General features: G+C 36.7%; 1 protein-coding gene across 3 annotated transcripts; it reads left to right on the top strand.

Moving 5' to 3' along the window:
- LOC6049361 (spondin-2) lies at positions 1-14,858 on the top strand. Of its 3 annotated transcripts, none has more exons than XM_038257293.1 (5): positions 1-351; positions 567-832; positions 13,828-14,105; positions 14,168-14,389; positions 14,443-14,858. In XM_038257293.1, exons 2-5 carry the CDS (start codon positions 595-597, stop codon positions 14,776-14,778), a joined length of 1,074 nt encoding a protein of 357 aa, XP_038113221.1. In that variant the 5' UTR covers positions 1-351; positions 567-594; the 3' UTR covers positions 14,779-14,858. The 3 variants fall into 3 exon arrangements, with proteins under 3 accessions (XP_038113221.1, XP_038113219.1, XP_038113220.1); XM_038257291.1 differs by having other exon boundaries at positions 1-394; XM_038257292.1 differs by having other exon boundaries at positions 1-394; positions 536-832.
- Positions 14,859-27,359: the final 12,501 nt, after the last annotated feature.

Here is a 27,359-nt window from a genome sequence, read left to right as displayed (position 1 = left end):
TCTCGCTCCACGGATGAGTCAGTCTTCGATGAGAGCTTGTCCGGCGCGGTAGAACTTTTTCTGTCGCAGTTTCGCAATCAGAGGTCGCGATCGCGCTCGAAGCCGTCGTTGAACTCCCATCGCTTCGATCAACGATTTCAAGCAACTTAGTGTCGTGCAAAACTGGAGACCAACTGGTCTGTGGGTCACGTGACAAGTGCCTTTCTCTACTGGCGAGATTCCCCCGTCGGTTGATTGATTCGTCTAGACGAGCTGATTGACGGCCTCACTTTGGAGCGAGAAAGAAAAATCATAACTCTACGAAGTCGTCCGGGACACACCCTCCCGGGGAGCCTTCTGGTTTAGTTGGTGGTGCGCGATTTTAAATCTTCATCAGCTTAGGAGTTGTTCTCTGGTAAATCGGAAGACTCTGTAAAGATTAACAGTAGATTGAAAAAGCTGAATTATAATTAAACTTATATCAAAATTTGGATAAAATAAAAAAAATTAGTTGAAAATTGAATAATTGGCATTAAGTAAATCCGATTCACCAAAGAATTCCTCCGCAAACGTTTTGGAATTCCTAGTTTTCTGCACTGGTTTTGCGCGCGCGAGATGAAGAAAACGAAACTAGTTCTGTGGCGGCGGCGACGACCCTCGCCGTTGGTGACCGTGCTGCTGCTGGTGCTGGGGCTGATCCCGCTAATGGATGGGGCGGTTTTGCAAAGTGAAAGCTGCAACTCGGAAGCACTCGTCTTCTACCGGATCCGGCTGCAGACCAGCTGGAGCAGGCAGCTGTTCCCGAAGCACTATCCCGAGTTCCGGCCACCGCCCCAGTGGAGCATGACCTACGGTAAGGGGTGGGTTTTTGTGGGGAGCTCTGGAGTTTATGGGACCATTGGAAATTGTTGTGTTGCAAGAAGATTAACATCAAAATGCTCATATTTTTATTTTAGGAAATCTTGTTTTGAATGCTTCTGTGTATAAGTTACATTTCTCAACAAAAAACTTTTTTTTTTGAAAAAATAATGAAATTGGATCAATACCACTCTGATTTACTTTAAGGTGAAGCCGTTGATCATTTTCGAAAAAAAATGATCATCACTCTAAAATGGTATGTATAAAATTCAATTTATCGAATTTCTACACCAAAATAAATTAGCATGTGCCGGTTGTTGCCTTCTTCAAGCCACTGAAGGAATTTTTGATCTAAATCAAATGTGTTTCAAAATTTATAAAATTTTGTGGTACAATAATTGACGTCTTAGTTGGCAATCATTGATAAATGACGATTTCCATAACTTAACAAGGAATGGGACGAACGTTACAAAAAAATAAAAACACATGTAGGGTATTATTCTGAACAAATTGTTGAAGGAATTTTGTTAAAATATTGATAGCAGCGGAAAATTTACATATTTGAATGAAAAATCATGGCAATTATGTCTTCTCGTTTAACAAACCAAAGAATTTTTTTTTCAAATTTTGATCATTACCAGTTTAGTTTAAATTTTGATTTACAATTGAAAAATTATAAAATTCAGGGATCTTTTCGAAATTTTTATGCAAAATGTATCACAACATGCTTGAGGTATGATAATAGTTAAGCTTCTAGCCTTTTTTGCCAAGATCTTTGGCGTTTTGCTGATTTATTGCGATAATATATTTATTGGTTATAATTAACGTGGAATTTTTAGTCGATATGATTCGCTTGGTTTTGTTCTCATTTGCGGGGTTTCGACTTGTTTTAGGGTCAACTTTATGTGTTTACTAAAATTACTATATTTTTTCTTCATTTTGATATAATATTTTAAGTTCGCAAAATAAAGATCATAAAAGTTTATCTTCACGAAATCTTTAAAACTTTTAACTATTGTTTGGTCTAGCCAATTCTCTTGCAATATTACCATGAATTTTTGAAATTCTTCTTCTCATTATTTTGTATCATCTGTTTTCCCAAAAAGACTTTCAAGTTACCGCAGTTTTAGAGAAAAAAGTAGTTTGTTCTCGTTTTCTTCATTTTCGCCATTTTTGGATATGTCATATAAAATAGTACTAGGCACAGGGTAAAATAATTTCGGACATGAGTCCCGAGATCTTCAAATCGACAAATGAAATTTTCTTAGGACCTTTTCAAATATGCAGCTAGTTTTCTGATCTCAACATATTTTTCCTTAAAATCCCAACTATTAATGTTTCTTTTTAAATGAAGCGCTCTAGAATTGGTTCAGCCGTTCCGGAGATATGATTTTTTCATGTGGTTTTTGCGAAAATCTATGAAAAACGCCAAACAAAAAAGAAACTTCCATGTCAAATTTGAGCTAAATCGGAGGATTTGAGATTTGGATACCTCCTGTTTGGCGTGGAATCGCTGCTATATTAAATTGACGTATTGAATTTTCTGGAGCTTTGTTCAGCTTTACCTAATAAAACAAATTTCCTGACTAAAGAGTTAGGTATCGTTTTTCATTGGACTTATTAATTTCAAAGGTTTGTGAAGTTGAACTAAACAGTTGGAAATGGGTATTTTTGCAGGGCCCAGTATTTTTTTAAAATTTTATCCCATTAGGTCAATGCAAATTTTTATTTAAAGTTTTGTTTCCCCCAATGCTCTTTTTTAATTTTTTTCCAAAAAAATCAGAGGGCAAAAAAAGGTTTAAACTTAAATTTTCATTTTTAAAAAAATGCCACGTTATTCCTTTGACCCCCTAATATTGGCATATTAGTATTTTGAGTTAGGAGCAATTCTCTACAAAATCGGTATTTTTTCTTAAATTTTAATTTTTGTATTTTTTTATCCGACTGAAACTTTTTTGGTGCCTTTGGTATGCCCAAAGAAGCCATTTTGCATCATTAGTTTGTCCATATAATTTTCCATACAAATTTGGCAGCTGGCCATACAAAAATGATGTATGAAAATTCAAAAATCTGTATCTTTTGAAGGATTTTTTTTGAGCAAAGTTGTAGTTATGGATATTTACTACACTGAAAAAAAATGATACACGGTAAAAAAAAAAATTGGTGATTTTTTATTTAACTTTTTGTCACTAAAACTTGATTTGCAAAAAGCACTATTTTTAATTTTTTTTCATTTTTTGATATGTTTTAGAGGACATCAAATGCCAACTTTTCAGAAATTTCCAGGTTGTGCAAAACATCTTTGAGCGAGTTATGAATTTTTGAATCAATACTGATTTTTTCAAAAAATTGAAAAACTGGTCGCGAAAATTTTGAAAATACTTTTTCGAAAAGATCGGAAAATTTCACGAATGTTTCATATTTTAACATTGAAAATCGGACCATTAGTTGCTGAGATATCGACATTAGAAAATGGTGTGTTGTTTGGTTGGGGCTGCAAAATATAGAGAATTTTCTCAGCTTTTCAAAAATATTTTTTTCAAAGGTGGGCAAACATGTGAAATAATTTAAAAAAAATGAAAAACTGCGACTATTTTCAAAAAAGTCACCTAAAAATGGATTTAATTTGAAAACGGTGCACTTTATCAAAAATTCGCTGATGTACTTTTTGATTGCCAATTTGATTTTACATCGAAAAATGAAGTTGAAAAATTTTTGCGACCAATTTTTCGATTTTTTGAAAAAAAATTCAAAATTTCATAACTCGCTCAAAGATGTTCTGCACAACCTGGAAATTTCTGAAAAGTTGGCATTTGATGTCCTCTAAAACATATCAAAAAATAAAAAAGTAGTGTTTTTTTTGCAAATCAAGTTAAATAAAAAATCATCAAAAAAATTTTTACCGTGCGTCATTTTTTTCAGTGTAGTCCATATTCATACTTACAACTTTGCCGAAGACACCAAATCGATGAAAAAATTCCTTCAAAAGATACAGATTTTGAACTTTCAAACATCATTTTTGTATGGCCAGCTGCCAAATTTGTATGGAAAATTATATGGACAAACTAATGATGCAAAATGGCTTCTTTGGGCATACCGAAGGCACCAAAAAAGTTTCAGTCGGATTAAAAAATACAAAAAAAAAAAAAAAATCGAATGACCGAAATCTGAGAGAACTGCTCTTAGATAACAAATTCTGGAAAGCGTTTTCAGTTGAAATCAAGTCATAAATAGCCTTATAGGAAGCGAACAAGCAAGTTTCTTTTAGAGCATTGCAAAACAAATTGATAAAAAAAATATTTAAAATAAATTGTCTTACTTTTATTTATGCATTTATTATGTTAATTAGGGACCACAAATCGGAAAAGACGTAAAGCATTAAGATTTTTTTTCATAAATTCATATCCGTTAATCTTTTTAGTAAAAATAAAATGAGTTGAACAAATTTGAATAACAAGTTTAATCAATATTTGGTAATTTTCTTGCAAACGCAAAAAATAGTCCCTCAATATTGTTTGGAGCCAAAATTAAAAATATGCCTTATTGAAAGTCAATTATTGTGCATCAAACTACCACCGGATCAATCACCAAAGTAGCGCCCATTTCAAAGCAAAATTAAACCTCGTGCCGTCAATGGCGGTTGCCACGTGCCGCACAGACGAGCAAAAATAACCATGTTTTACTGCTTTGCATTGTATGCTCGCACCAAAGTAATAATACCATTCAGTTCAGCTGCCCAAAACTCACCTTAATTCAATGTTCCACCTGATTGGCAGCAGCACCAGCTCGCGCGTACATTAAATCGGGCCATTTATTTTGTTATGCTACACTTTTCTCCTTTGTTGCAATTTCCATTCAGCGGTGGGCCGCGAAGTAATGAATTAACGACAGCCGAGCTCGCAGATCGTTTTGGTCAACATCAGTCCCATTAGGCGTGGGTATTACATTACACCAACAGCGGCTGACGATGGACGGTGCGTTCATGAGGTGTTGGTGGCGGTGGCTGCAACGAAAGTGCGATTGAACATTACCGTTTAATGAAAGGTTTTTGGAGGCGTAGTTGAATGCTATTGTTGCTAATAGATTCAAAGAAACGAAAAAAATGAATATAAGGGTGCAGGGTACAGGTATTAAAGCAGAACATACAAACATTGATTAATTATAAAAAAATATCAATTTATTATCAAATTAATAACAAATTGATTTCAAGCATATTTTTCAAGTATATTCCCATTTACAACTTTTTTTTTCTAAGATCATATCTTCCCTTTAAAATGCCCCATAAATTAAAAACAATTACAATAATTGCAATGATTAACTTTAAAATATAGCAGATTTTTAAATTTCCTTTTATTTCACAGAAAATCTATTTCCCAAATTCTATATATTTTTTTAATTCTTAAAAATTTTATTACCTTTTTGTGGTACAATATTTTGCAAATATTAAGCTACAGGGGAGAACGACAAAATATGTTGAAAGTAGAAATCTCACCCATCATTTACTTCAGACCACTGCAAAAAAAATGTTTTTTGGGAAAAAATAAAAATCCCTCTCAATTTTTTCCAAGGAATTATGAAAATTTCGCTAAAGGGGGAGAGCTACTTTTTTGGGAAGATGGGTTTTTCAATTATGAAAGTTTTAGTAACCAAAAAAATATAGTTTTAGTAAAAAAGTTGATTTTTTCTCATTTTTGTATTTTTTTTTGTTTTTTTGTCAAAAAACCTAGTTTTTATTTTCAAAAAAAAAAAAAAAAACATTTCGAAATGCTGTATATGAACTTCACAATTTTTTTATACATTACGTAAAATTGTCGAGGAATCCGATAAAAAAAACGTTACTTAATCCACCTTTAGGTGGTTGGTGCCTTCCTCATATTCATAAAGTCAATACATTCAGTAAAAATAGCAACATTCCCCCTTAACATGTTTAACAAATCAACTTTATTACTCATTTCTTTTGATATGGTTCGCAGATCATCAATATTTCTGGCTCATCGGCAAGGTCTGATAAAAAAACTAACTTAATCCACCTATGTGGTTAGAGCCTTCCTCAATTATTACCAACAATGGCTGATATGATGGAATTGTACAAAAATTGCATCTATTTTTAAGGTACGGAATAAAAAAGTACATAAATATCACTTAAGTAGCCATACCTCGAGACAGGGTTGCCAGATCTTTAATGTTTTGGACTCGTTGGAAAGGTCTTCTGATAACCTAACCAACGAAAGGTTGGATGGTGGATCCGGACATAGTTTGCATACATTTAAGTGAGATCCGGCATCCAAAAAGTACATCAATATCACTTAAGTGGGCATATCTCGAGACTGGGTTGCCAGATTTTCAATGTTGTAGGCTCGTTGGAAAGGTCTTCTGATAACCTAACCAACGATGGGTTGGATGATGGACCCGGGCATAGTTTACATACATTTAAGTGAGATCCGGCTTCAAAAAAGTACATAAATGTCACCTAAGTGGCCATATCTTGAGACAGGGATGCCAGATCTTTAATATTTTGAACTCGTTGGAAAGGTTTTTTGATAACCTAACCAACGGTGGGTTGGATGGTGGATCCGGATATAGTTTACATACATTTAAGTGAGATCCGGCACCCAAAAAGTACATAAATATCACTTAAGTGGACATATCTCGAGACAGAGTTGCCAGATCTTCAATGTTTTAAACTCGTTGGAAAGGTTTTTTGATAACCTAACCAACGATGGGTCAGATGGTTGATCCGGACATAGTTTACATACATTTAAGTGAGATCCGGCATCCAAAAAGTACATCACTATCACTTAAGTGGGCATATCTCGAGACAGGGTTGCCAGATTTTCAATGTTTTAGGCTCGTTGGAAAGGTCTTCTGATAACCTAACTAACGATGGGTTGGATGATGGATCCGGACATAGTTTACATACATTTAAGTTAGATCCGGCATCCAAAAAGTACATCACTATCACTTAAGTGGGCATATCTCGAGACAGGGTTGCCAGATCTTCAATGTTTTGAACTCGTTGGAAAGGTCTTTTTATAATCTAACCAACGATGGGTTGGATGGTGAATCCGGACATAGTTTACATACATTTAAGTGAGATCCGGCTTCAAAAAAGTACATAAATGTCACTTAAGTGGCCATATCTTGAGACAGGGATGCCAGATCTTTAATATTTTGAACTCGTTGGAAAGGTTTTTTGATAACCTAACCAACGGTGGGTTGGATGGTGGATCCGGATATAGTTTACATACATTTAAGTGAGATCCGGCATCCAAAAAGTACATAAATATCACTTAAGTGGACATATCTCGAGACAGAGTTGCCAGATCTTCAATGTTTTAAACTCGTTGGAAAGGTTTTTTGATAACCTAACCAACGATGGGTCAGATGGTTGATCCGGACATAGTTTACATACATTTAAGTGAGATCCGGCATCCAAAAAGTACATCACTATCACTTAAGTGGGCATATCTCGAGACAGGGTTGCCAGATTTTCAATGTTTTAGGCTCGTTGGAAAGGTCTTCTGATAACCTAACCAACGATGGGTTGGATGATGGATCCGGACATAGTTTACATACATTTAAGTGAGATCCGGCATCCAAAAAGTACATCACTATCACTTAAGTGGGCATATCTCGAGACAGGGTTGCCAGATCTTCAATGTTTTGAATTCGTTGGAAAGGTCTTTTTATAATCTAACCAACGATGGGTTGGATGGTGAATCCGGACATAGTTTACATACATTTAAGTGAGATCCGGCTTCAAAAAAGTACATAAATGTCACTTAAGTGGCCATATCTTGTGACAGGGATGCCAGATCTTTAATATTTTGAACTCGTTGGAAAGGTCTTTTTATAACCTAACCAACGGTGGGTTGGATGGTGGATCCGGATATAGTTTACATACATTTAAGTGAGATCCGGCATCCAAAAAGTACATAAATATCACTTAAGTGGACATATCTCGAGACAGAGTTGCCAGATCTTCAATGTTTTAAACTCGTTGGAAAGGTTTTTTGATAACCTAACCAACGATGGGTCAGATGGTTGATCCGGACATAGTTTACATACATTTAAGTGAGATCCGGCATCCAAAAAGTACATCAATATCACTTAAGTGGGCATATCTCGAGACAGGGTTGCCAGATTTTCAATGTTTTAGGCTCGTTGGAAAGGTCTTCTGATAACCTAACCAACGATGGGTTGGATGATGGACCCGGGAATAGTTTACATACATTTAAGTGAGATCCGGATATGTGTGAAAACACATTTTTATACATAACTTTTGAACTACTTATCGAAACTTCAATCTGTATAAAACTCGATCTATGGGACCCTAAACCAAGTCGACTGCAACAGGTTCGGGTCAAATCGGTTCAGCCAGTGCCGAGAAACGTGAGCTAGTTTGTTGGTCACATACATACATACACACACACATACACACAGACATTTGTTCAGTTTTCGATTCTGAGTCGATATGTATACATAAAGGTGGGTCTACGACGTTTTTATACAAAGTTCATTTTTAGAGCAGGATTATAGCCTTACCTCAGTGAGGAAGGCAAAAACCTATCCAACGATAGTTCGCATGGAAGATTCAGACAATATTTGTATCACAATATCTGAAATCAAACCTCTAAAAAGTATATAAATAACACTTAAGTGCTAATAACTTTTAATAGGGTTGTCAGATCCTTGATGTTTTAGGCTCATTTGAAAGGTCTTTCGATTATCTAACTAACGATGGGTCGCATGATAGACCCGGACATCATTTTTACTGAAATATCTGAGATCCGGCCTCCAAAAAGTGTATAAATAACACTTAAGTGCCAATAACTTTTGATAGGGTTATCAGATCTTCAATGTTTTGGGCTCATTGGAAAGGTCTTTTTAATAACTTTCTGAAAATGTATAACATGCCAGGGTTTCTTACAAAAACCACCCTTTTTACAATCTTCCGGACATACGCCAAAATCTTTTTTTTTAGCATAACTTTTGAAGTACTTTACTAAACTTCATAATTTTCAATAGGGACTTATGGGACCCCAAGACGAATCGAATGAGACCAAAACGGTCCAAATCGGTTAAGCCAGTGCTGAGATAATTGAGTGCACAAAAATTCAGACATAGGCATGGTCCCGAGTCTTCCAAAACCACATTTAAAGTTTTCATACGACCTTTTCAAAACCTCAAACTGTTTTCTCTAAAAAACTAATCAATAACATTTAATTTGCGTCCAAAGCAGCTAAATCGGATGAAATAGCACGGAATTATGATTTTTTGAAAATTTTAGTTTTTGCGAAAATCGACGAAAGTTCCCATTTTTCTAAGCACCAGGTCATCCTAAGGGCTGGTCTAAATATTTTGACACAGGAACACCCAGTTCAAATTTGAACCCGATCTTGCTATCGTCGTGGGAAATTGCTGTACAGTCCAGACTCGATTATACAATGTTTCGATTATCCGATGTTCGATAATCCGTAGGTTTGTATAAGACTTTTTATTATCTTACTTTAAGCATTGAATTCGAGTTCTGCGACTCCATTTTAGTCAAATTTGAATGGTTGATTGCCCGTAAAAAAAAAAAAAAATACAATTCTTCAATATAACCGTCATTTTTCTCGCCATTTTGGATTTAAAAATTTCTAAATCACTTTAGAGTAGTTTAGGGTTCATACCCAAGTAACATTTTTTCCAGGAGTTCTACAAGAGCTTTTCAAGATAGCTACAGCATAGCAGTTTGGACCGCGGTAGGATAAAACTCTCTTCAAGTACTCTTCCAAACTCCTGAAGAAGTTTTGAAGAGAATTTTATCCTACCGCGGTCCAAACTGCTATGCTGTAACTATCTTGAAGAGCTCTTGTAGAACTCCTGGAAAAAATGTTACTTGGGTACTAAACCTCAATAATAAAAAAAAGAAAAAAGGAAAATAATCCGTGGTTTGAGTATCCGAAGTGAAATTTTGCAAAAAAATGCTATCGGCCTTCAGATAATCGAGTCTATGCTGTATTCACGTACCGTAAACCGGGTGACATTGATAGGATTTCAGTTTATTTGTGGAATGTTCCCCAACTGATGAGGTTTGTATGAAGCTTATTATTTTCAAAACGTGTACTGGGGTATGCCACACAAAGTACAGGCACAATTTTTGCAAACATGTTTTATTAATAGTGTTTAAAAAAAATGTGACCTTGAAAATTCTTATTTTGAATTCCGGGCTGACTTTGATAGTCATAGATTTTCTTGCTGAGATCAGATTTAAAGTGTTCAAATTTTATTTTTAAATTTTAGGTTCAATTGTTAATAGTCTGAATTTTGCAAAACAAAAATTGTCAAAACTAGTTTTGACTATACCATTTTTCGATATTGTATTTTAAACTGTATTCGAGGCACTAATCGAAAGTTTTCACCTTTAATATGAAATTTGTTCTACTGAAAATGCTTTTAAATTGGAGTTTATTAAAATTATGTTTCAAAGACACATAATATTTATTATCTATTAACTCACCTTCTCTTGTTGGAAAATTGTCCAAAGAATCCCTGAATCCTGAAAACCCTGAATCCCTGAAAACCCTGAATCAAAACCTTTAAGAATGCGTCTGATTCGAAATCATGTTCAATGAGAAAATTAAGAAATTTTGAGAATATTAAAACTATGCTTTTCATAAAAAATTTCTTAGTGAAAGTTATCTAGCATTTAAAACCTTTTAAAATTTCATGAAAACTTTTTGTTGAAGTACCGTAATTAGGGGTGACATTGGGTCTGGGAGGTGAAATTGGGTCATACAAAAAAGCTGAAATTTGTTTGACCCAATCTCACCCCCAGACCCAATGTCACCACTGATGATGGTACTTTGTAAATTCCATGCCATTCCGTACATATTTAATTTGTACTCTTCATTTTGCGGAAAAAAAATCGAACCTATCAAAGTCACCCCGTTTTACGGTAATATTTATGTATGGGCAGTAGCGTGATTCACGAATATATGAAAAAGACAAAAGTGTTCAATTTCGTTTGCATCAACCGGAATTTTAAAGTTGTATAACCCTAGAAGCCATCCTGAAAATTTGAGCTTATTTGGTTAAGGTTTAGTTGCTCCAGTTTTGATCTGAAGTTAGAATGGAATTTCAATAAATTTAATTGATTTATTTTTCACTTTTTAAATCTTTTTCTAGAAAGTTTTCCTCAACCTGATTAAATTTTATCATCTTAAAGATTTCTTAAAGGACTCAGTCGCCAGCCAGCGACAAGTTAAGACGTGTTTTGCTCGTGTTGTCATCTCGCGTGCTTGGAAGTTTTTGACAGATGGAGGTGGAGGAATCCTCCGAGGAGGAAGCTTTTCATCCCGTCAGCGAGAATCGGAAGCGGAAGAAGTCCAGCGAGGTCACTGGAATCGGCATCGAAGGAGAAAAATTTGAGAAGACCCTGCTCAACAATAACAAGTTCAGCCCGCTAGCGGATAACAAAAACAACAACAATGCCAGCCCAGCAGGAGGAGGGGACGCCCCGGCGGTTCCACCACCCGGCCAGTCGGTAGGTAAACAAAAGCAACCACCTTTGGTGGTGAAGAACACCACGGATTTTTACAAGCTCGTGGCGATAGTGGAAAGTTGTAAATTAGGTTTCAAACCGATTTACAAACTAACCCGATTTGGAACCAAGGTGACCTGCTTCTCTGTCAAAGATTTTGACAAGTTGCAAGAGCTACTCAAGAAGAAGAAAGTGGAATTCTACACCCACGATCGGCGGAGCGAACGAAATCATCGGGTGGTTCTTCGTGGGTTTCCTGATGAACTGAAACCGGACGAGGTCAAGTACCTTCTGAAGAGGGATCTCAAGCTGGACGCGCTGGAGGTGCATACCAGCAAGCGGAAGGAAAAGTCCACCGTGGACGAAACTCCGTACACTGTGGTCTTCCCCAAGGGATACACCAATCTGAAGAAGCTCTCTGCAATGAAAGTTGTGGCAAGCACTATCATCCGGTGGGAGGCCTACCGGAACAAGCGGCCGAACGTGACCCAGTGCAGGAACTGCTTGCAGCTGGGTCATGGAACGAGGAACTGTCACCTGAAAGGCAGGTGCAACAACTGTGGGGGTCCCCACAAGACGGACGAGTGCAAAGTCCAAGAAGCCGAGCCGAAGCGGTGTGCCAACTGCTCTGGAGCCCATGAAGCCACGGACCGCAGCTGCCCTAAGCGTGCGGACTTCATCCGGAGGCGCCAGCAGGCGTCGAATCCGAAACCGCCGGCAAGGAAGGCGGAGAAGCAGAGTTCAGCAGTTCCGGCGTTTACGCCGGCGGAGTTCCCTCCGCTGCCGGGCGCAGTTCCAGACGGAAAATCCAAGGATCGCCCTCGTCCCGCAGGAAGCAGCCAAGGTGGCCCCCGAGACGGTGGAGCCACGGAGAAGGAAGCCGGGGAGGTACTCTACAGTTCGGCTGAGCTGTGGGGATTTTCTCCGAGTACATCGGCAGGTTCAAGACCTGCAAGACCCGCTTGGACCAAGTAACCCTCGTCAGTTACATGATCTCCAAGTATGGAATTTAAAGAGTTTTTTTTTTGTTATTATATATTGTTATACTGATCCTCGGTCCCAACCTGGTCACAGCACCTAAAAGGACCTAATAAAAATAAGTTAAGAAAAAAAAAAAAAGATTTCTTAAAGGTTTTGATCCGGGATACAACTTTGTAGAACATCGCAAAGTGCTAGAAATTGATCTCGAACAGGATGTTTTTTAGTGTTCACTTTTTCCGGCAAAATTTTAAAATATGCTAAAAAAATTATAAATCAATTCGGGATCAATTCCTAGCGCTTTGCGATATTGTACAAAGTTGTATCCCGAATCGAAAGCTTTTAGAAATCTCTTAGATGATTTATTGTTATTGGGTTGAGGAAAACTTTCTAGAGGAATTGTTTATAATTGAAAAATAAATCAATTGGGTACTAAAGCCCTATGTCAATTTTTTTGTACAACGGTAAAAAACACGATTAAAAACCATTTCTGATCACTATTTTTAATTTTAATTCCAAATTTTTTTTTGACAAGACAACATTTTGTCGATGGATCAACTATGGTCCCCTTGGAACGAGCTGTCAAGTAGGAGCTTTTCTGTCAAGAAGGACCGCGAGGTTAATTTTTCAAAATTGATTTAAAAATCCATTTTAAACTCATTGTGGTCGTACAAAGGGTCATTGTACTCAGAAAAATAAGCTTTATCGCTGTAAACAATAATATCAGCAATCTATGCTTCATTTTAGGACCCAATTAAATTTATTGAAACTCCACTCTAACTTCAAAACTGGAGCAGCTAAACTATATTCAAATAAGATCTAATGTTCAGGCTAGCTTCTGAGGTCATAAAACATGAAAATTCCGGTGGATGCAAACGAAATTGAAAACTTTTGTCTTTTTCATAGATCCGTGAACCACGCTAATGGGCAGCTGCCAAAATTGTACGGTGATTTGTATTACAGACTGTCCAGGGGAAACAGACTAGCCGATGCAAAATAAATAGGCACTGGCAACGAATGTTTTGCACTTGCAACACTGCCAGGGCGTTTGGTGTCCAGCGCGTTTGGATCTGTCAAACATTGGCCAAACTGTTTCCCAGACAAACTGTAATTTGTATGGGTCCAATTAAGCAAAATGGCTTCTTCGGTCACAGGGACCCCATAAAGTTTGAGCCAAATAAAAAATAAAAATACACTAATTCTGTCGATTTTGTAGAGAATTGCTCTATAGTCACTTTCAGTTCGGTTCTGATAAAAAAATCATCATTTTTTTCAATTTTCAATATAAATAGTGCCAAAAAGATAATAATTTCCTATAAATTGGTCTAAGGGGCCATCTACAAACTACGTGCTCACCTTTAAAAAAAATCAGATCCCCTTCTCCTCCCATGTGGATAAAATTGCCATCCCAATAATTCAATTTATTACAGATAATAAAATCAATTTAAACAATAAATTTTCATCATGACATCTAAATCTTCCAGGTCAATCCCACAACCGCGCCTTCAACCTGTTCCGGCTGAACGATCTCGCCAGCGCATCGATCAGCAGGTTCGCCGAATCGGGTCACGCCCACGCCCTGGAGGAGGAACTGTCGCGCCAAAGCCCGGCCATCCACGACGAGTTCCACCTGCCCAAGATAGCCAAGGGCGAGGGCTCATCCGAGGGCACGTTCTTCCTGGACGGGTCCCATACGATGGTGTCGTTCATCACGAAGATCGTCCCGTCGCCGGATTGGTTCGTTGGACTGGACTCGTACAATGTGAGTTGTTTTTTGGTTGGGTTGAATTGGGTAGAAATTTAGATTTTTTTTTGCCATTTTAGCTATGCCGTGGAGGTCGCTGGGCAGACAACGTTACGATCGAGTTGAGTCCGTTGGATGCCGGCACGAGCAACGGGTTGACGTTCACGTCCCCGAAGTGGCCAACGAATCCGCCGAACGTGATCGAGAAGATCACCGCTCGGTATCCGAAGCACTTTGCTAGTAGCTTCTTCTATCCGGAGATTAAGCATTTGCCCACGATAGCAAGGGTGACATTTGAAAAGGTTAAACGTTCGAATATTTTGAGGTTATGCTCCTAATTTAAAGATCTTTCTAGCTGCACGAGTACTACGGATCAAACAACGTTCACAAAAAGGTGAAGAAGCTCAAAACCAAGCAGCGGAAGAGGTTACTGAAGAAGTTGGCCGCCCGTGGAAACGACCCGCGGAAGTCGGAGAATGAAACGGAAAAACAGGTCAACGACTGTCGAGTCGGAGCATGGTCCCCGTGGAGTCCGTGTAGCAAGTCCTGCGACGTGGGCAAGAGGACACGGTCCCGCGTCGTGGTGAGGTACGCGGTGGACCAAGGTCGAGACTGTCCTCACCTGACGGAGACCCAGTGGTGTGGATCGGCGAGGAAGTGCTCCGTTGATGAAAACTACTTCCGGTGGTAGAATTAAGATCTGGGAGAAGAGAAACTGAAGGGTGCAGAGTGCGAAGTGTGTTTTGAGTTGATAAATGTTGTTGAATGAAAGCAATCTGGTTTGAGTCCATAAAATATCACCGTGTATTTGTACTTATTCAACTCATTTCCATTGAAAATGTTAACATTTCCGGACAGCCCGTCGGCCATCGATCGCACCATCAAACCGTCCGTATCGGTCAAATCTGGTCCTACATCCAGCAATCCAACAACCGACAACATTTCTTCGACTTTTGCAGGCCGTTTTTCCCCCCGCTGCAATCAACCTTTCCTCACCACTAATCGAAGTTTAATTTGTGCTGCTTCTGAGTAAAACTGTTCGATGTCGTAACCGGAGATCTGTGCTGGCCCGCGCCGCTGGCCAATCGCAACGACGACCTGACATCCTTCCTCTCTCTGATGGTACGTCGTCGTCAATACCGTACTCCGGTGCTGAATTTCTGTGGAAGTGTCCGAGATCTGGTCGCCGATATCTTATCGCGCAATGTTACGAACCGCGGCAGTGAGCGACATTTCGCAAAAGTTTACATTTCTTTTTTGAGGCTTGGAAACCTTTGAATGAAGTTAGGGTTGGCGGTGTTTTGTTGGAGCATGACACAATAAATATTGCATTTTTTGCATTGTGAACTTGGTAATTAATTACCCGTAAAAAAATACGTTGAAACTTTGTAGAAAATTGATTTTTTGTCTAACATAAATCCTGAGATTTTAACATAAAAGGAAACTTCGAATGATCTTATTTTTATGACAAAATGACAACCACTGTAATTTTTCGTTACTCAACTGTAAAATTAGCTTTAGAAAGTTAACTTAAATATTATCAATTTCAAAATGGATCATTTGTTAGAAATAAAAAAGATGTTGCATAGATTTTCTCGAGTTTAGTTTAATCTCTTTTTTAAAAATGCCTCAAAATTCTAAAACTTTATTTTTTTTCTTCAAATTTATATCGTTTGCAATCTTATAACTTGTTTCATTTTCTTTAGGGGACCAATTATGAAAACACCTCGTGCTCATTGTGTATTTAACTCAATGGAAAAGAGACGCAAACATGAAAAATATATTACAACGAATTTACTCTTCTTATCTATCAGCTAAATCAAAAGTGCTTCGATTATTCTAAAAAAAATGGCATGGATGGATCCGTGTTTTTACGGTGGTCCTATTAAGATAAATAAGGCCGTTGCAAATATTTTTCAAAGCTTACAGTATGTAAAAAAAGTATTTACACCCCTTGGGCACTATGCACATTTTGTGATGAAACATGTAAAAAAATTAAAGTTTGACAGGAACCTAGTACTACGTTTTGTTCAGAAACTTATGCCAAACATTTTGCTACAAAAAACTCATGAAAGATGATTTCTATAAAAAGTTATACAACAAATACTATTACGAAAATAAAAAAGGTGCACAAAAAGTTTGTACACCTTTCGAAAAATTAACATAAAGAATGTTATTTGTTGACAAACCACCATAAATCCAGTCTCCCAACTCCAAATAGGCATCCTTGACTGATTAAAAAAATAATTTGGATTGAATATAAAGTTAACTAACTACTTAGTATAAAAGTTTATATAACTCTGGAAATTCTATATAAAACTTATCTAAACTTTATTTTGCAAACTTTTAATTCAACTAAATGTCAATATATTACCATAGAATTGCTAAATAAACATTTTGGAGTGGGTATAACACCGTTTTGGGGTCTTTGTATCGATAGAATAGATTTTCGTTGAATTTCGTACCAACCCGGAATTACGTCGTAGGAAAATCCGCCGGCATCCGAACCGGTCCACGATTCACAAGTCAACCTATGTGGAATCGGAAAGGGCATAAAATTTCCGATCTTTTGGTACCCATACATCTAGGTTTTCTATAAAACCCACGTTTTTAAATACCTAAGCAAAAACGTTGTTATGGTTTCGTTTGAGCAACCTGCCAAAAATGTATGGAATTTCGTAATTTTTGTTCTCGTTTATCAAACTTACTTTTTGTCCAGGTATTTAAAAACGTAGGTTTTAAAGTAAACCTAGATGTATGGGTATCAAAAGATCGGAAATTTTATGCCCTTTCCGATTCCACATAGGTTGACTTGTGAATCGTGGACCGGTTCGGATGCCGGCGGATTTTCCGACGACGTAATTCCGGGTTGGTACGAAATTCCAACGAAAAATCTATTCTATCGATACAAATACCCCCAAAACGGTGTTATACCCACTCCAAAATGTTTATTTAGCAATTCTATGGTAATATATTGACATTTAGTTGAATCAAAAGTTTGCAAAATTAAGTTTAGATAAGTTTTATATAGAATTTCCAGAGTTATAAAAACTTTTATACTAAGTAGTTAGTAAACTTTATATTCAATCAAAATTATTTTTTAAATCAGTCAAGGATGCCTATTTGGAGTTGGGAGACTGGATTTATGGTGATTTGTCAACAAATAACATTCTTTATGTTAATTTTTCAAAAGGTGTACAAACTTTTTTTGCACCTTTTTTATTTTCGTAATTGTATTTGTTATATAACTTTTTATAGAAATCATTTTTTCATGAGCTTTTTGTAGCAAAATGTTTGGCATGAGTTTCTGAACAAAACGTAGTACTAAGTTCCTGTCAAACTTTAAATTTTTTACATGTTTCATCACAAAATGTGCATAGTGCCCAAGGGGTGTAAATACTTTTTTTACATACTGTATGTGCCCCCTCCCCCTTCATAGTCGGCCTGAATAATCAGTGGACATAATTTTTTTTTCGAAAAACTTCAAAATTTTAATGAAAATTAAAGTTTAACCAACTGAAAACCAGTTGAAATGCATTTTCCTGCGTTTATAATCATGTTTAGTATGTTTGAATTCCTTTGAAAACATTTTAAATTTTCATAAAATACATGAAATTTTTTCACGAAAAAGAAATTTCCGTCACTACCTCGATATTTTGAAAGCTAATGATTGGAAAGCAACTGGGCGCGTCGAAATCTAGGCTTGTAATTAAAATTTTAATATTTTAAGATTAAGAGATGTCTGATCCAACCTTAATTTCACAAACCAATTAAAATAATTTGCGAAAATCACAGAAAAAAATCCATTTTTGGATCACCCTATTTTGGATCATCCTATTTTGGTTTTGGTTTTGGTTTTGGTTTTGGTTTTGGTTTTGGTTTTGGTTTTACCTTTCTTCTCATTTAACAATATTTTTTCCTATTTGACATTGAGACAAGAACAATAGTTTTCTAGATATATTCAGATGAACACTTGAGGCTATTTGATGAATATTTCTCGGATTAGTTTTCAAAAAGCCATAAAAGCCAATGGTAAACAAAGCCTTTTTTGACTCGGTATTCGATCTACTTACGAAAAGACAATTTCAAATATACTTAAGATTGTTCATCTACACTTCTTTCAAGTGCCCCAAACTAAAAATAAATGAAATTTTGTTACAATTCGAGTAGAACGGATATTAGTGTCAGAGGTAACGGTGGCTCTTACGGCTTTTTGAAAACTCACCCGAGATTTTATTTCTTGATTTTATTTTTCAAATCAGCACTTTTTGACAATTGGTTGATATTTTAATTTGGATGTCTGAACATCAATTTATTAATTATTATCAACATATGTTTAAATAGCTTAAATATATTTAATAGAATAACCTCAACTTAAACTTCATTTTAAATCGCAAACGCACTTACCTTTGCAATTTTTAAGTTTTTAAAAAAATATTCTTTGCATAACTTTTAAAGGCATTTTAAGAAACAGGGCGGCGAGATTCTTGAAAATCGAAAAAATCGATGGCAGTATTATTGTTGCCATTATATTAAAAAATACTGTTTTATTTGTCTTGATTTCCATCAAATTAAAAAACCATTAAAAAGCATCTTACCTTAACCCCGGTCGATACAAATCTCGGCTCGGCGACAGGTGCGGAATAATCCACGTCGGATCGTGTGAAATTGTTTTTCCCGTCGCGTTTGTTGTTTTTCATCGCAGGCAACAAATCAAAACGCGTGCTCGCTCACGCGTACAGTTGCTACTACGGCCCATGTGACCACCTCCGGTCCTCCGGCGCGGGTATCCGAATCCGGGTTTGACGCGCGGTGGAAAACCAGCCTCCAACTGTCAACCATCGGACATCGGTGCAGCCCCAAAGAAAGGCGAAATAATTTATCACGATCAATTTCCTGATGCAGATTTAGCGTTTTTCTTGGTGCATATTTTCTCTCTCTCTCTCTTGCCAGATTCGTGATCTTCATGGCATGCGATGGATTTAGCTTGGCGAACGGATTTGAACCAGTTTTGGAGAGCAGATCCAAAGTAGCTTTTCCTTGCGCTAAGCTGGTCTTTATACTTGCCTGCAGGGGTACTTGTCATGAGATGAACGGAAAAAGTGATAGGAAATGCGTTGCTGAATTTGTCACACGGGCTATCATGAATGAAAAGTGCGGTATTTTCATTCAGGTTTCGAGTAATAATTTGAGATTGAACGAAACACACAACTTACCATAACTACATGGTATAAAACAAAATGAAATTAGTTCATGTTATGTTTCTACAGTAAAATTAAACTGTTCGATGCTTCTATAAATTTACATTTCATACGATAATTGGAGTCCTCCGAGAATAAATCATCGTAACAGCGCGTAATTGCTGAATCAGGAAAATACACCAGAAAACTCTCATTTTCACCACCAACTCTCCTGAGCGATTGTCCTCGTAAACCATTTCAGCCGATCAGGCCCGGTCTCCTTCGACTCAAATTGAATGTTTGTTTTATTGCTCAGTCCATCAAGTTATGAGTTTTAAATTACGGTAATAAATTGTGCCAAGCAGTTGCACATTGCATTTCCTTTCCTTTCTGCAAAAGTGCACTCTCTGTCCAAAAGTGGATACGACTCACCCCTCAGGGCACTCCGCCTCAAAATCATGGCAGTTTAATTAGCCGTCCTCGTCCGTCATGATGGTTAGTGGCACTTGGTGATAAAACTTAGAAGAGAGAAAAAACATGTTTTAACCACGTAGATCTATTGCTACTGAATCGTCACTGTCTGCTGTGTATGTTTATTGAATGACCGTACACTATTTATTGACAACTTAAGTAATGGTTTGTGCTGGAATCACAGGAAGGTATGGCACTTTAACACCTGCTGATGGATCTCCAACGCAACGGGAGATGTGATGTGATTTTCGTGATGGATGCAGTGAGATGAAAGTGGTCTTCGAACCAATAAGTTCATTAATAATCAGATTTTTTTTAGGAACCTGTGGCACCATGGGTTTGATAAAACTTGTACAATCAACTGTTAACTATTTAGAATATATTTTAAAATGTTTACATTTGTTTTTGTATCAGTTTGAACCCTTCTAGATTTTTTACCCATTTTGAATTTTGAGAATCTTATAATCAAATCTAAAATCTAAAAATTAAATCCTGATCTCTATTCGATACTAGTTATAAATGGTGATTTTCGTACTCAATCCTGCAACTGATACAAGTCCAACTTTGTTGTAAATTATACATTTCATACTAGGGGATGAATAATAAATTACCTATACCGATTGTTCCCGTAGAAATGAAATGTGTAACAAAAATCTTGGTGTAAATATCTCTGATTGATTTGCACAGTTGAAAGAGGTCGGAATAAATTACCACAGGAATAATTTATAGGAAAATTTTGAATTTTTATGGCTACTATTTTTTGATTAGGCAAGTACAAATCTTATTTAATGCTTTTGTCCCTCGGCATTGATCAGGGTCGAGGAAAAGCCAAAAAAACATATTTCAAGCCAATATAAGAAGCAAAAAGTATTACATATTAGTATCAATAATAATCAAAACTTGCAAAATATCAATGAATTTTGATTACCAGAAACTTTTCATATTTCTGGGTCTACGCTCCCGAAAAAACGAAATTTGTTCAAAATCTTAAAGTACACTGTTAGATCAAAAATTCGATTCTTTTGTAGTTTAATGTTTTGTAATACTTAAAAATGTGCTGTTTAAAATAAGGCAGAAAAATCATAAAATGTGAATAATTTCAAATAAATTATAAAATAGTTCTTAAAATCTTCTTGAGAGTCAGAGCCAGTTCCTAATTTTGTTTGTGAGCAAAATTTCTCTTGGTTATCTCTACAAATGAAATACAACTTGGCATCAGGTCATGTAAATTTAAAATAAAAAATGGGCCCTAAAATTAAGCCTAAATTTGTGATATTATTGTTCACAACGATAAAGCTTATTTTTCTGAGTGCAGTGACCCCTTGAACGATCGCAATGGATTTTTAATTCAATTTTTAAAAATTAACTTTACCCTTCTTTACAGAAAAGGTCCTACTTGACAGCTCGTTCTAATGGGAGGTTGTCTCGTCATCAATTTTTTTGTGCGTTAAAATGAAAAAAAAGAGATCAGAAATGGTTTTTAATTGTGTTTTTTTACCGTTGTACATAAACATTGACATAGGGCTTTAGGACCCAACTATTTCAAACAATTACTTTTAGACTGGGACTCCGGGCAAGTCCTGATAAAAAAAGAATAAAAATTGAAATTACGAGCTATCCAGTCGGTCCAGTTGTTTTGCAATCATCAGTTTCCAAAATATATAAGTATTGACAAAAAACTTATTTTTATCAAATAAAAACAGTTTTTGCGGTGCTGTACATTAGAATTTAATGAAAAAATTGAAAAAAAATCAGTCCAAACATGCTTTATGCATGGCAAACTTTAAGCTTAACTCGTCTTTTATTAACTTTAATAACGAAATATCTTCATGAGACTTTCAGAAGTGATTGGAAATCATCCTTCTAGTGGATTTAATAAATTGTCTGTAATATGAAATTTTGAAATTTTCTACACTCACTTAAACTCCAAGTTGATTTCCATTTCATTTTTTCCTGGGATAACTGGTTATTTTTTCATTTCAAAAATGTTTTCTTATTAAAACGTATTATATAACATTTACACACCTCTTTGTCACGAGTTACTGAAACTGGATCTCGGATTGTGATTGTCAGGTCAAAATTGCAAAAATCTGGCTAGGTAACGAATAAAAATTGGATCGATCTTGAAAATAAAAACGTAACTTAATCTACCTTTAGGTGGTTGGTACCTTCCTCTCATTTATAGAGTGGTTACAATCCCCTAAAGTGTCCACATGGCTTATGAATCTCCCCTTACGTGATCGCAGCACCTAAGGGAGCGTTCTTTTATTACGTAACGCGAAAAATCGGACTTTTGGACCCCCTCCCCCCCCTCGTAACAAAATTTCCATACAAATTTTTAAAATTTTGTATGGAGCGTAACACGGCCTCCGACCCCCCCTCCCCCCCTACTGCGTTACGTAATAAAAGAACGCTCCCTAAGAGGTCCTAATAAAAATAAGTGACGAGTAAAAAAAAAACAGACTTGCTACAGACTTTTTGTCAAGATTATACAGACACCACCTATCAGGAAAATTGCATCCCTCTACAAGGCTTTTTTCGAGGCGATCAGACGGGACCATTTGAGGTTATGTAAATTCAGACCATTTTTTAAACTGCTTGTAATTTTAGATAGGTAAGTCTGATCTTGGAAATTCTTAATCCACAAGAAAGGTCTTCTCATATGCTTTCTAAAAATATATAACATGTGAGGGTTTCATGAAAACCACCCTTTTTACCATAATTTTAATTTAATATGAAACAGTTTTTTTAACATAACTTTTTAAATACATGATAAAACTGCATGAATTTAAATAGCAACTTAGGGGACGTTAAGACGGATCGATTAAAACCATTTCGGCCAAAATCGGTTCAGTCAGTAGCGAGTTATTCCAGTGACATTGATTTGGTACACATGTCTACATACAGCCATACAGCCAAACACACAGACATTTGCTCAGCTGGTGATTCTGAGTCGATATGTACAAATGAAGGTAGTTCTAGGAGGTTTAACTAAAAAGTTCGTTTTTCGAGTGATTTTATAACCTTTCCTCAGTAAAGTGAGGAAGGCAAAATGTACGAGTTATTTTTAAAATCTGGAAAAAAACTGTAAAATTGTGGAAGGTTAATCTTTATTTTGGCTGATACTTGGAAAATTTGACAATCTCTTAATATTTAATTTCCCAGGATTTTAACGAAAATCGAAAATATGTTGAGGCATTAGGCTCAGGAACTAGTGGAGAATGATATTCATGTATGAACCTTGTAGCAATTGTTCTGGGGCGAATAGGGAAGTTGATTTTATTTGGATTTATTTTTGAGTTTGACCTTCAAATTTATGTGAATATTCGCAAATATGCATTTTAGAAAGGATTTCTTTTAAATTCTTAATAAACGAAGTACACGGTAAAAAATAATGTTAATTTGGAAGGTGTAATTTTGGAAGTTTTAATATTACCACTTTTATGATGTAATTTTGCCTCAATTAAGACTGAAAAAGTGACATTACACCAAAAAAGTGGTAAAATTTGATTTCTTATACCTACCCACAGTGTTTTTTCTCCATACAAAATTAAAACCTTTTGTATGGAGCGTGGTTTTCCCCAGCCCCTTTTTCACACTCCATTCAAAATACCCTGCCCTGGATGGGAAATTTTCAATTTTTTTAAAGCTGTGAATTCAAATATACATAACAAATATATATTGATAAAAATTATGAATCAACCAGGAAGCCGGAAACCCCAATGTGCCCTGATACATTTTTCTCCGCGCCATTTCTGCAAACAAACTAACGAACCCTTCCCTAATTACCTTTTATGCAACCTTGGCGGAATGTCCCATATCAACGGGCGGCGCTGGCTCGCCAACTTACGCAATAAAAATCTTAAAAACCTAATCAAGCCCTTCCGGTTTCCTTTTCTGACGGACCACCAAGCGACATCACATAGCGCATTGAGCTGGTTGAGTCGTCGTCGTCGAGGAGCCAGCATAGATATGGTCACGACATCATCAGCAGCATCGTCGCCGTTGTCAACTTTTGCGTAGACTTTGAAGACTTGTGGCATGTCACCGTCTCGTGCGTTGAAAGTGCGTGTGCTTCTTGTGTTTACGCGGTCCATGTCTGACGTCATCGTAACTAGCTGGATATTATGTTGGGATTGTAGAAATGGTATTAAATAAGAAGAAAGGTGAGTAAGAAGTAAGTAAAAAAAAACAAGTTGGACAGACACTTCAAAAATGTATAATTTGTCATGTTTTTGACATCTGTTTAAATTAACTCACACATTATTGTTATAATGAACTTATAAGCACGCCAAATTAGTCAAATTAGGTTTAACATAAACAATTCTCGAGCAAAACGTAATATTTATTTTTGCTTGTAAAGTTTATGTCGAAAAGTATATTCAATTTGTTTTAATTGGGTCCTAAACTGAAGCTTAGATTGCTGATATTATTGTTTACAGCAATAAAGCTTATTTTTCTGAGTACAATGACCCTTTGTACGACCAAAAAGAGTTTAAAATGGATTTTTAAATCAGTTTGGAAAAATTAACCTTGCGGTCCTTCTTGACAGAAAAGTTCCTACTTGATAGCTCGTTCCAAGGGGATCAGTTGATCCATCAAAAAAATGTTGTCTTGTAATTTTTTTGCCTTCCTCACTGAGGTATGGCTATAATCCTGCTCTAAAATTGAACTTTGTATAAAAACGTCGTAGACCCACCTTCATGTATACATATCGACTCAGAATCGAAAACTGAACAAATGTCTGTGTGTATGTGTGTGTGTATGTATGTATGTGACCAACAAACTAGCTCATGTTTCTCGGCACTGGCTGAACCGATTTGACCCGAACCTGTTGCATTCGACTTGGTTTAGGGTCCCATAGATCGAATTTTATACAAATTGAAGTTTCGATAAGTAGTTCAAAAGTTATGTATAAAAATGTGTTTTCACATATATCCGGATCTCACTTAAATGTATGTAAACTATGTCCGGATCCATCATCCGACCCATCCTTGGTTAGGTTATCAAAAGACCTTTCCAACGAATCCAAAACATTGAAGATCTGGCAACCCTGTCCCGAGATATGTCCACTTAAGTGATATTTATGTACTTTTTGGATGCCGGATCTCACTTAAATGTATGTAAACTATGTCCGGATCCACCATCCAACCCATCCTTGGTTAGGTTATCAAATGACCTTTCCAACGAGTTCAAAACATTGAAGATCTGGCAACCCTGTCTCGAGATATCCCGACTTAAGTAATATTGATGTACTTTATGGAAGCCGGATCTCACTTAAATGTATGTAAACTATGTCCGGATCCACCATCCGACCCATCGTTGGTTAGGTTATCAAAAGACCTTTCCAACGAGTCCAAAACATTGATGATCTGGCAACCCTGTCTCGAGATATGCCCACTTAAGTGATATTGATAAGTGATATGTACTTTTTGGAAGCCGGATCTCACTTAAATGTATGTAAACTATGTCCGGATCCACCATCCGACCCATCGTTGGTTAGGTTATCAAAAGACTTTTCCAACGAGTTCAAAACATTGAAGATCTGGCAACCCTGTCTCGAGATATCCCGACTTAAGTAATATTGATGTACTTTTTGGATGCCGGATCTCACTTAAATGTATGTAAACTATGTCCGGATCCACCATCCGACCCATCGTTGGTTAGGTTATCAAAAGACCTTTCCAACGAGTCCAAAACATTGAAGATCTGGCAACCCTGTCTCGAGATATCCCGACTTAAGTGATATTGATGTACTTTTTGGAAGCCGGATCTCACTTAAATGTATGTAAACTATGTCCGGATCCACCATTCGACCCATCGTTGGTTAGGTTATCAAAAGACCTTTCCAACGAATCCAAAACATTGAAATCTGGCAACCCTGTCCCGAGATATGTCCACTTAAGTGATATTTATGTACTTTTTGGATGCCGGATCTCACTTAAATGTATGTAAACTATGTCCGGATCCACCATCCAACCCATCGTTGGTTAGGTTATCAAAAGACCTTTTCAACGAGTCCAAAACATTAAAGATCTGGCAACCCTGTTTCGAGATATGCCCACTTAAGTGACATTTATGAACTTTTTTGAAGCCGGATCTCATTTAAATATATGTAAACTATGTCCGGATCCACCATCCAACCCATCGTTGGTTAGGTTATCAAATGACCTTTCCAACGAGTCCAAAACATTGATGATCTGGCAACCCTGTCTCGAGGTATGGCCACTTAAGTGATATTTATGTACTTTTTTATTCCGGATATTAAAAATAGATTAAATTTTTGTACAATTCCATCATATCAGCCATTGTTGGTAATAAGTGAGGAAGGCTCCAACCACATAGGTGGATTAAGTTAGTTTTTTTCATTAAAATGAAAAAAAATTGTACATAAAAATTGACATAGGGCTTTAGTACCTAGTTCAAGAATTTGTGATTAAGCCATCATTTCATTTATTAAAATATTTTCAGAACACAATATAATAAGTTTACATGATTACAGAGAACTGTTCAACAAGTTAAATAAACTGCAGAGTGACGCATCTTCCAAGGTCTTGTTGTGAAAGAAGGGGAGCACACCCCACAATTTCAAATAAATCAGTTCGCAACACTTCCATCATGGAGACCGCTTCATAAAGAACAAAACCAAATATAAAAAAATACTCCCACGTAAATCGTCGTGAGAAGAATCGGACGGGTGACTAACAGAGAAAATAAAGTTAATGACTATTTCATACGGAGCCATGTCTAAGGAGGAATAAATTAATAAACGCCTCGTCTTTTTTATGATGGCACCCCCGTTTGACCAAGTGGCGTTGAACAAGCAATTAAGTTCAACAAATTTTGACAGACGATGATTTGAACAATCGTTTCTTAAGGGGGTCATTAGATGCACTCCCTTCAATTAGTTATACCAAGTAGGCTAAACAGTGCACTCACAAGTTCCAGTTATCTTTATTACATCATAAAACGGTCCAACTTTTACGTAATCTCTGCCATCGCCGTAGAAAAAAGCCGCCACTTCCTTACGAGTGTAATTTCCCTTTCGCGCGAAATAAAAATAACTTGCAAAAAGACTTCCTTCTCCTTAACACGCGGTCCGCGCTAAACATCTAGATCAGCTGTCACGAAGATCGATCACCGGGCTGAAATTCGATTATCACACCGTGTCGTCCAGCTCGACCCGGAGACCTACATAACAGCCGTGATCGTCTATAAAAAAAACCAGGGGCGGAAAATTGCCCATTAGCATGGAGTCCGTCGTCCGTCGCCGGCTATAGAGCATAATTGGCTACAATTATTCATTTTATTAGATGATTGGTTCGGGCACTTGGTTACAGTGCATTTCACGGTGGCCCAACGCAGCGTATGGGGTGAAATGGTGATTTTTATGGTGCCCTGAGGCACCATGCGAAAGCGTGAGCCCTGCTTGATCATAGAGATCGAACTAAATAGGTTTATGCTATGCTAATGGGCACCTTTAAGTTGGTTTAGCTGGAGGGAGCGCGTTTTTTCTTGTTTTTCAGCACGTGCCTATTTTGTGCAAGTTGTAGTTAAGTAAGAGTTTTTAATCTGTAATTTCGCATATTTTACACCAAATACCTCAAACGTAGGTCATTAA

This window comes from Culex quinquefasciatus, chromosome 2, assembly GCF_015732765.1.
Source record: "Culex quinquefasciatus strain JHB chromosome 2, VPISU_Cqui_1.0_pri_paternal, whole genome shotgun sequence".
In the NCBI taxonomy this organism is placed as follows: domain Eukaryota; kingdom Metazoa; phylum Arthropoda; class Insecta; order Diptera; family Culicidae; genus Culex; species Culex quinquefasciatus.
This window is presented reverse-complemented; position numbering and strand designations above follow the sequence as displayed.

What these genes read in the sequence shown, in the direction of transcription:
- LOC6049361 (XM_038257293.1), top strand. Translation starts at nt 595, where the DNA reads ATGAAGAAAACGAAACTAGTTCTGTGGCGGCGGCGACGACCCTCGCCG. An exon ending in CCAGTGGAGCATGACCTACG is followed by an intron (nt 833 to 13,827) that starts GTAAGGGGTGGG and finishes TAAATCTTCCAG; the next exon opens with GTCAATCCCACAACCGCGCC. An exon ending in TTGGACTGGACTCGTACAAT is followed by an intron (nt 14,106 to 14,167) that starts GTGAGTTGTTTT and finishes TTGCCATTTTAG; the next exon opens with CTATGCCGTGGAGGTCGCTG.